The sequence below is a fragment of the Megalops cyprinoides genome, chromosome 1 (assembly GCF_013368585.1).
Source record: "Megalops cyprinoides isolate fMegCyp1 chromosome 1, fMegCyp1.pri, whole genome shotgun sequence".
NCBI classification, from domain to species: domain Eukaryota; kingdom Metazoa; phylum Chordata; class Actinopteri; order Elopiformes; family Megalopidae; genus Megalops; species Megalops cyprinoides.
The window spans coordinates 12411713-12422182 of NC_050583.1; the positions used below are offsets into that span (position 1 = coordinate 12411713).

At 48.3% G+C, this 10470-nt stretch overlaps 1 protein-coding gene across 10 annotated transcripts in view; it reads left to right on the top strand.

Annotated features, from left to right (window-relative positions):
* Positions 1 to 10470, top strand: part of cacna1ab (calcium channel, voltage-dependent, P/Q type, alpha 1A subunit, b) — a 108598-nt gene that overhangs the window by 16993 nt on the left and 81135 nt on the right. For all 10 annotated transcript variants that reach the window (XM_036521839.1, XM_036521864.1, XM_036521890.1 and 7 more), the window contains exon 2: positions 9748 to 9853. In XM_036521839.1, coding sequence (XP_036377732.1) covers positions 9748 to 9853 — 106 coding nt within the window. The remainder of the gene's footprint in view (positions 1 to 9747; positions 9854 to 10470) is intronic.

The following is a 10470-nucleotide window of genomic DNA, read 5'->3' on the forward strand; positions in this document are numbered from 1 at the left end:
GTTCAGAATTGCGCGCCTGCATCTGTAAGCTCATCCAGATGATTTCGGCGCACGATTTAAGTGCTGTGTTGTGAGCAGCGCAATGGAGGCGCGCTGCGGGCCGTGCTCTGCTGCTGCTCATATCTCTGATGTTTTTTAATCTGGCCTTGCAACCGTGTAGCCGTCACCGCGGATTCTTTTATGAGTCTTGACTGAGTCGTTGCAATGCGACCAGGAGCTCCGTCGCAGACGTTTCCGTATATATTGATGCGCAGCGGTCCGTCTCGCGCGGGGACTGAGCAGTGAGTCAGTGCGCCGTCACGTAAGCGTATGGCGGAAAAGACGCGCGGAAAGCAAATATTATCGTCCTTCGTGTTTGGTCTTTAGTTTACACACGGATGTGTCTCCTTTTGGTTGGCAGCTGTATTCGAAAGGTAAATGGTGTTGTGGACCAAAAATGTTCTGCTCTGTGTGTTCCCTCTTCCACTTCCAGAATGGCCATGATCTCTCTGGTATGGCACTAAACATAAAGCATCAGGGTCAAGTGTCAGAGGTCAGAGGTCAGAGGATGGAAATGGGGGGTGACAGGGGCCAGCGGTTCTTTATTTCCCTGCATCCAGTCAAAGGTGTCTCCCAGCCAGTGTTATTGCAGTGTCAGTAGGAGCAGGCAGGCCCTTAACCCACTCTAGAGTAGTTTGTGTATGCAGCATGGCTGAGGAGGCCACTGTATTGTAGATTCAGATGGCAACGTCATCATTGACCGTTGCAAGGCGTAATTGTTGCTGTAATAGTCTGTATGGTGGCTTTATGCAGTGGGAACACCTGCGGTCTCGAAGTTCAACAGAAAATGGTAGTGGTCAGGAAGTGGATTCAGTTGGGACCGCCCAGTCCAGTAAACCAGATTAGTGCTGATCAGCAGATCAGTCTCCTGCCTGGGGTGATAGTCACCCCTGGGGAGAGGGAAGGGTGGTGTTTATTGGACATGTGCGTGTGTGTTAGATACATGTTTGGTATGTCTATGTACGTATGTGAGTTGAAGCTGTGTGTGTGTGTGTGTGTGTGTGTGTGTGTGTGTGTGTGTGTGTGTGTGTCAGGCACATGCTTGCTCTGCTTGTGTGTTGAAGCCATGTGTGTGAGTGTTTTTTTGTGAAGAGTGTGAAGTATGTGTGGAATAGTGGATCTGTCTACTGACAGTAACCTACTTTCAGTGAGCCCACTCACCAGTGAAGAATAAAAATACTGCAATCCTCTCTCCCCTCTTCTACTGTATGCTGGTCCTTCCCTTCTTTTTGCTCTCTCTCTCTTTCTCTCTCTCTCTCTCTCCTCTCCCCACTCTCTGCAGACCTGCTGATGCGGCACCATTTTCCTCAGCTGAATTAAGATTGTATGATGGAGAGATGGATGATTGATGAACAGATTTTGCAAAAGGAGAAAGAGAGAGAGAGAGAGAAAGAGAGAAGGGCAGAGAGAGAAGACGGAAAGGCAGAACTTGAAAGACAGCCACACTGTGGAGGATGGAGGATGGAGGAGCGAAGGAAAGAACCTGAAGAAACAGAGAGATGAGGAAGCAGTGAGGGTTAAGATATCAAGCAAAAAATGGATGGACTACATGATAGGTTGTGGAAGCTGGGAGGAAACCAGTGCCAAGGGGAGAACAGGTTAAGGAAAGCAAAAACTGAAAAGGAGGCGAGAGGATAGCAAAGGAGGAAGGAAAAGAGGAAATCTATGAGGGAGGTGTGGGATGTGTCAGAAGGTGAGGGAGGGGAACAGTGCCTCTCTGACAGAGTGGAACGGCCCATCCATGGAGTTTTAGCGGGAGATGCTTGTCGCCGGCTGTGTTGTGCTCCCTGCTGTTTGAGGATATCAGGCAGCAGTTTGAGGGCGCCTCCTTTAAGCATCAATCTAACCTGCTCTGTCTGGCAGTGAGGAATTCTCCCCCGTTCCCTGTGTCTCCGCTATTTCCCTCAGCTTTTGAATGGCACTTTCCGGCAGAAAGCAAGCTGAGTATTACTCTGTCAGGGCGTGTAAACATTTGTCTTTAGGGGGAATGGATGGGGAAGAGAAAAGTTGTTGGGAGAGTATAAATGTTCTGTCATCATAAAGCATATATATGTATATATGTGTGTGTGTGTGTGTGTGTTGTATTAACTTTCCTCTGGTCTCTTCATGGCAGTAGACAGAGCTGTTGTAAATAGAGACCCGTCCCAATTCTTACACAGTGCCACATACTGGCACGTAGTGATCACGTTAAGAGACCTGAGGTGCATTCAAACTAGCAAACAAAGGCAAACGTTTGCGAACATTTTCAAGCAGTTTTCCATTTGCTTTGAATTCGCTGTGAACGCTTGCGAACACACACAAGCGGTCTGAGGAGGTAGTTCTCGGCGAACAGACACGGACGCTGGACTAAGGGAGACCGAACAATTTGGATGTTCACACAAAACCGTTCAAATTTTAAATGTTAAAGAAAACCCGTTCTCCTGGAACGTTCGCCTCAGTTTTCCCAATTTGAACGCACCTCAGGTCTGCCCATATTCAGTGACCGCTCACGATGACAGAAGGATGGTATCGTTGGCAAGGGAGGGTGGTTGTCCTGAACAGCCTGTGCTTATCAAGGCAGAAGTGCAGGCTGGCTTCATTGTGCCGGAGAGCAGGGGTATGAGGTCACCGCGCTGGTGGAACGCTGACCCCTGGAACGATATGGACCAGGAGTGCTAAAAGATCCACAGTGAGTCAGAGAGATAGAGAGAGAGAGAGAGAGAGAGAGAGAGAGAGAGGGAGGGAATGCGCAAGAGATGGAGCACGAGGGAAGGGAACAGACACACTCTTTTATCTGCCATGAAGCTATTTATAGCTCTGCACGTAGAGAGGGGAAGGAGGAATATGTAATTGAAGGGTTTTTTTTGCAACACAGATCACAGGCATGGTCTCATACTCATGGAGTCTTTCAGTGCTGCGCTTTGGAAAGAGAAATAAGAGAGTGAGGAGAGACATCTGAAAGAGTCCAGAGGACGGGAGGTCTGTTCACCCAGCCAAGAGGGGGGGAGGACCAGAACCTTACACAGAGTTGCATCCTGAGGAACATGCCCAAAGAGAAGCCTCCTACTGCACTAAGCTATCTGGTTCTATAGAATGGGCTCCTACTGCGCTAAGCTATCTGGTTCTATAGAGTGGGCTCCGACAGTTCTACGGTATCTGGTCCTAAAGATTGGGCAGCAACAGCTCTAACTCATCTGGTCCTAAAGATTGGGCAGCAACAGCTCTAACTCATCTGGTCCTATAGAGTGGAGTCCGATTTCTCTAAGTAATCTGTCCTTTAGATTGGACTCCTACTGCACTAAGTCGTGTGGTCCTATAGAGTGGACTCCAACAGTTCTAGGTTATCTGTTCCTATAGAGTGGACCACTACTGCTCTTAGTCATCTGGTCCTAAAGACTGGGCTCCAATTGATCAAACTAATCTGGTCCTAAAGAATGGACTCCTACAGCTGTAATTCAACTGGTCCTAAAGATTGGGCTCCAGTTGCACGAACTCATCTGTTTCTAAAGATCTGGCTAGTTATTGACCTTGGACAGGTTAAGTTTAAAGGCCTGGATGTGATGAAGGCCTAAGGTCTCTCCCTCATTTTGCACCTCTGAGGTGACTCATTCAGCTCCCACTGGTTGTTTTGGCTTTCTGAGTCCAGTCTTCTCCGCGTGCAGGATTGCCTCTGTTTCACAGTCTGCGTTCTCTGCTCTCTCCAGGGCTCTCCTAGTGGCTCCAGTGCAGGCCCTATCGGCGTCTGCCATCGATAAGCATGACTTGCCTGGCTGAGTGCATCAGCTGCTTTTTGGAACAGTCTGAATTGCTCAATTCCCAGTCTGCCCTTCAGCACCCACCCCCCCCCCCATACACACACACACACACACACACACACCGCTATCCAAGCTCCTTATCAACTCATCGCTTTGCTTCGCGCCAGTCCTCTCGCTCTGGCGGAAAAGGACAGATCGCCAGTAATGCCCCGCGGCCCTGTCATCGATGTCTCCCCTCCGTCTGCGGGGGTCTGAGCGATGCGCGGCAGGCGCGCTGCTCGCCCGAGCGTGTGACGTCCGCAGGGAGGGGCAGCTCGGCGGGCTGCACCCGCGCCGCGCCACGGCGGTGCCCCTCTGTCGCCGGCAGCGTTCGCTGACTGACGCTTGTGCCGTTACAGCACTATCAGTCAGGAGAGAGCGGGGCGTGTCACTCACGATCCAGTCAGCACCTGAACTTACTCCTCTCTTTGTCTCTTTCTGTCTCACCGTCTCTCTTTTCTCTCTCTCTCTCTCTCTTGCTCCCCAACCCTGTCAGAATTCATGCTCTTTACAGCAATGGGTTGTACAATGGGCCATAGTGTGACTACAGTCAAACAGGTAGCACTTAAAGCCACAGATATAGGCTGTGTCCCAATGCTAAGTCAGCTGCCTGCTACCTGCATCCTTAGAAGTGAGCCCCCTTATAAGGTAGCATCCTAAAAGAAAAGGGACCTCAAAAGGCAACAAAATTAGGGCACACTTTGAAGGCAGGATGACATCATAGATTGTTCGCGTCCCTGGAGAGGAAATTAGTTTAATGTTTGTGTAACTAAATACCTAGCCACTAGATCAGTTACTTTTTTCAGTTTAATCAGATTATCATGTTAAGTATTTCAGTAGCTGTAAAAGACTTCACCTTTGTTCGATGGACAACCAAACTACCGCGCTTGTTCTATTGGAAAGTAATGTGATTACTAGCAAGCTAGCTAGCTAGTTCACGGGAAGCTCACCAAGCCTTAAAAACATTGCGTACATTATTCCAGTGTACAATAATTACAATGTATTTTTTAGATATATCCTCAACAAATTATTGAGTTCACTATATATGGACATTTATAATGAGCTCCTCTGCTACCAACGCATCTACCGCTGTGGTGTTTTCAGCCGCCATTAATTTAACGGAAGTTGAGAAGCCTGAGGTAATCGCAAAGACTTAAGGGATACCCTACCTAGCAAAGGATACATCAGATGCTGCCTTCAAATTTAACTGAAATAAGGCACCTTAAAAGGGCACATTTCATGATGACTTCGGTTTGGGACATGCCTATGAAGGGCAAGTGTGCAAAATTGTGAAAATAGTGAAAATGCTCCCTTCAAATGCTGCCTTCTAAGGCAGCTGACTTCATATTGGGCCACAGTCATAATGTGCATTTTCACCTGGTGTAATTAAGCCAGCGGTGTGTTACTAATATATGTGACTGCTGATAGATGGCACCTGAGCAATGCTGATGTCATAATCACAGCACATGCCTGTGGTACTAACAGCCCTTAACAGCTTTGTAACATGTCATACTCTTTTTAGGTGATACCATCTGTGTATCTATGACAGCTCCTGTTATTGAGTAGTGGATAGGGCTTGGGCCCTAGAACTGAGATGCTTTGTTCTAGAGGGCAGCAATCCAGCAAATTTTTCCAGCTCCGTTTAAAAACTGGGAAAGGAATTTCAATCGGATGAATCCATAATTAGTTGGTTGATTGAGGTTGGTAAGCTCGTCGCTGAACGAAAACCCTGTGACCACACAGGACCAGGGATGAATTTCTCTGGATTATAGTGCTGTGGGACAGAGCTTTTGTGCCTCGTAACACATTTAAAGTATGTGAAATGAATTAAACATGGTTAATGACACCTTCCTCTCAGCAATGTAAATAGTGCATTGTATTAAGATGTCTCTCCACATTTATGTGGTGAGTACTAACATACACGTACATGCATGCACACACACTTGCACTCACACATGCATGCTATACATGCTTGCACACACATGCACACACACACACATGCACACACACACACACACACACACACACACACACACACACACACACACACACACACACAGTACTCCCCCAGGCCTGCATCTCGGAGATTGTCAGGCTAATTGAATGGAGCCCAAGTGCTAATGTGTCCTAATGGTTGGGAGTCTGTGGCCCTGAAGCAGCACTGGGAGCCATCACTGCGCAGGGCCCGAGAGAGCCTGTTAGCACTTCATCCCCCCGGCCCTCTCCGTCTGTCTGTCTGTAACCTCCCCCAAACGTGCTCTGTGCTCGGCTCTCCCTCTCTCTGTTAATTCAAATTCAAACCACCATGACGAGATCTCACCGGCCGATCCTCAAGGCCGGAAAAGCACTGTGCGGAACGGTTACTGTCACACACAGAGTGTTCTGCCTCTCACCAGTCCCAACATTCACGCTGACTGATAGTAACACTGTCTCACAGTAATCTCCGAGGTGACTGCAGCACTTTCTGTCAGTTATCTCTGCGGTGATTGTAACACCGTCTCTCAGTTATCTCTCTGCGGCGATTGTAACACCGCGTCTCAGTAATCTCTATGGTGAACACTGTGACTGGCAGTGATCTCCATGGTTACGGTGACACCGCCTCTCCGCACACACACTCCCTCAGTAATCTCCATGTCGATTGTGACACGCTGTCTCGGCGGCGGTGCCATGCTGTACTATTCTGGGCGTTAATCACCGTGTGTAAAAATACACCGTCACTTGCGGATTGAAGTGTTTGTGTCACAAAGCTACTGCACGCAGAGTGTGAGAGAGTGAGAGGGAGAGGGGGAGCGCTGTAGCACAGACACTGACAGGCATGGCTTGTTTTTTTGCCGGTGCTGAAGGGCTGTTAGTGATTTTTTTTTTAGTCAGCCATGATTAATAAATTACACAGGATGAACAGGGCTCTCTCTCTCTCTAACACAGAACTCAGTTTCTTGCACAGAGAGATGGGGAAAGTAGTGTGTGTGTACGTGTGTGTACATATGTATGTATTTGCGTGTGTGCATGTGTGCATGTGTGTGAGTGTGTGCGTGTGTGTGCGTGCACGCGTGTGTGACTGTGTATGTGAGTGCAAGTGCTTGAGCATAGATTTTTCTGCATTAGGGTTGGAAAAAGAGGCTATGCTTTGTGGGTAAGTGCGTACAGGGGTGTGGCGAGACACTGGTTCTTATGTGTATGGAGAAGAGAGATAGAGAGACAGGAAGACAGAAGGAGAGGTTTTGGTGCTTGGGGGACGGGGGTGGGGGACTGAATCTTTCTGAGCTCCGAGCAGGCCTGGCTCTCTCTGCTCTGCCAGGGAATAAAAGTGAAGCGGATACATTGTGCTGGCAAGACGGCGCTTTCCTAACGCATCCCAGAGCCATTTTAATCAAGCAGAGAGGGAGGCCTTGTTACTGGAGGCGGTCCTGGCATCATTATTCCCTCTTATTGTACTAATACACATTTTATTCTGCTGATGGAGAAATTCGTCTCCTTCTTCCGTCTCTTTACGCTACAACGGCGTCCAACTTTGACTTGAGTTGGAGCCTTCCTCTACCCCTTTCTGCTCTCCCTCTCCCCCTCTCCCTCTCTCAGTGCAATCTTGCATTAGTGTCCCTGGTGTACTTTGCCAAAACGTTGACAGCGCCAGTGTAGACTGCCATGTCAGTCGGCATTTTTCCTCCTTCGCTTCCCCCCTTCCTCCCTCCATCTCATTCTCCAAATTGAACTGTGAATTATTAAGGGTCCATTATATCCTAGGGACAGTTTTAGCACCCTGATTGAATATCATTTTCGCTGTAATGCACCATCACGTGTTAAACGAGTGAGAGATTACCAGGAGGTGAGGGCGCATTGTTCACCAAAGGCTGAGCTCATGTTTGGAACAACCAGGGAGAGACGCAACAGAACAGCGCCACCTATGGGCCAGCTACATTGCTTCTTTGGGGGAGGTGCCATGATCTTTATGGACTTGTGCAATATCTTGCAGTTCCTTTCCCAGGTGCATGCTCCCGACTTCAGCAATGCTGGATAGCGCAGGGAATTCAGACACACAGTGCCGTGGAATTATCCACAGCTCCTGTGAGGGCCGGGAGGGCTCAGTCATTTTTGCTTGAGTGTTGGCGCATCAGTGCAAGCACGTGCGCCTGTGAATTTGCACAATACAGGCTCGAGCGTGTGTGCGGGACTGTGCACAACTGCTAAGCGCATGAAGCCAGTGGCAGACACGAGCGAGGAGGAAAAGAGAGAACCAGGACCTCTCTATCGGAGGGTGCGGAGAGACGGCACAGGAGCCGCAGTGCCTGGGAGGACTGGCTGGAAATAGCACATCCCTCAGAGGCCCAGCAGTGTCCCTGAGACATCGGGGAATGAAGACGCGGCTAGGGCCACGTCTCCTTTTTCATCCCGTTAGAGGGGAGGCTGTAAAGCCCAGGGGGGGATGCTGCTGTCAGGCCCTCAGTGAAGTGCTCTACCTTAATTACTCAAGCATAAGTACAGTGAAAAATGACAAAATGAGTGCATCTGTACAAATGGGTTGGGGAATATGGGAAATGCTAAGTTTCTGAGGGATACGCTCACATTCATCCGCACCTGTAATCACAGACGTACTTAAAGTTATACGCTCATTTGTATTTGTGAGTTTGTATGCATGTGTTTGTGATTCTGTATGTGTGTTTCTATGTTTGCGTGTGTGTGTGTGTGTGTGTGTGTGTGTGTGTGTGTGTGTGTGTGCGCGTGTGTGTGTGTGTGTGTACAGGCCGTTCTTTCTTCTGCTCTCTCTGGGGCTTTGATTGACCCACCCAGTCCCTCTGGACCCAAAGCCATATCACGTTAAATCATTTCTGGATTTGGCTGGGGGGACACTGAGTGTTGGTCTTGTGGCGATTCACAAGTGTCAGCAGCAGTTATGCTTTCTGTAAACACACGAGGAGTAACTGGCTAATGATGGCCCCATTAAAACCATGCTGGACACGTCCAAGTCGTTCAGTCACAGCAGACCCTGAAGCGCCCATTATTTCATCATGAATTCACACTCATTACACTGATGCCTCCTCCAAGCGGCTTTCTCTGCTTGTGTTCCTGCAAGGGTGTCTGTGCATGTGTCTGCATGCGTGTGTGTGTGTGCGTGTGTGTGTGTGTGTGTCTGTGTGTGAGTGCATTGCCTCAATTTTTGCGATTCTTGGCTCAGTTGAGCAGTGTATGTCAATTGATAAGAGGAGGTCTGTGAGAAATGTTTTCATTGGACAAATTGTGGCATTGATTAATAGTATTATTGTGATGTCCCTGCCCATTTAATAAGCGGGAGTGAAAGTACTCTCCATGCAGAGAGAGTTAAGATGAAGGTATAGTAAGGTCTCATTCAGGGCTCTTTGTGTCCCTCCGTCAGAGTTTTGACTGCGGGGGACAAATGATGATGTCGCTGGGCTGTGATGATATCAGCAGTGCTCTTTTATGCAGCTGGAGTAATGGCCATCTCATTCATACGTTCTTCCGAATCAAGCTTCTGTTTCAAAACCGTGAAGTCCAGCCCTCCTGCAATTCCTTTGTCTTTTTGCTTCAAATGGCTCTCCAGCTTCATACTCTTCCTTTGCCGCTTCTTTGGTTTCCCCATCTTTAGCATCCATCACTAACCCCTTGTTGTGTGTTTGCCATGCAGCTTGGTACTGTAATGGTCTGTGTTTGTGCTTGTTTGCCTCACCTCCCTCCTGCACCACAGTAATTGTGTCCTCTGATCAGTCACATCGACGCCTCAGTGCGGTCGTGCTTTCTGCTTTCTGCATGGCTTTACGCATCTGCACGCAGGAGCCAGCCACAACGAGTCCATATGGTGACTCAGTGCAAGGGGCACTGCAGTGTTGTGCAAATGTCCCTTTGCTGAGAGAGCGACAGCCGCAGTGCCAGGTGCGTCTCTGTCTGTCCCGTCTGCTTCTTCCTTGACCCTCCGGCTCCTCACTCCTTTCGAGTACATGATCCTGACGACCATCATCGCTAACTGCATCGTCCTGGCCCTGGAGCAGCACCTGCCCAACGAAGACAAGACGCCCATGTCCGAGCGGCTGGTGAGTCACGCAAGCGGATGTGCGCGCACGTGTGCATGAATACATATATGCACACACACACATACACACACGTACACACACACACACACACACACAGGCATGCACACGCATACACACACACATACACAAGCACGTACACGAGCATATGCATCTGGCCGTTGTGGCACTGAAAGTCTCTGGACAGGTCTGCCAAATAAATGGTAATAAAATTATTATAATGATATAACATAACATTTGAACATTGAGACATTTACATTACATTTACATTTACTCATTTGGCAGACGCTTTTATCCAAAGCGACCTACAAGTGACGCATCTAACAATGTCACATACAGACAGACACACTAGTTCAAAAATTTCCTCATGCACATTTATGTATGCACACACACAGTGAAACAGTGAAACTGTGACTCTTGGACTTTTTTCAGCCATTTACATGTTTCAGTTCATCTTTTTCCTTATCATTGTACTATACCTGTAAAAGCACAAATTGTTCGACTTAATTTAATTTCCAGATAATTCCCATTGTTATACAGTTTTGTCTCTAGAATGACCTAATTGACTGGTGTGTGTCTGTTGTGTGCCCTTGGATTTATGAATTGGCTTTGGTGTGGGA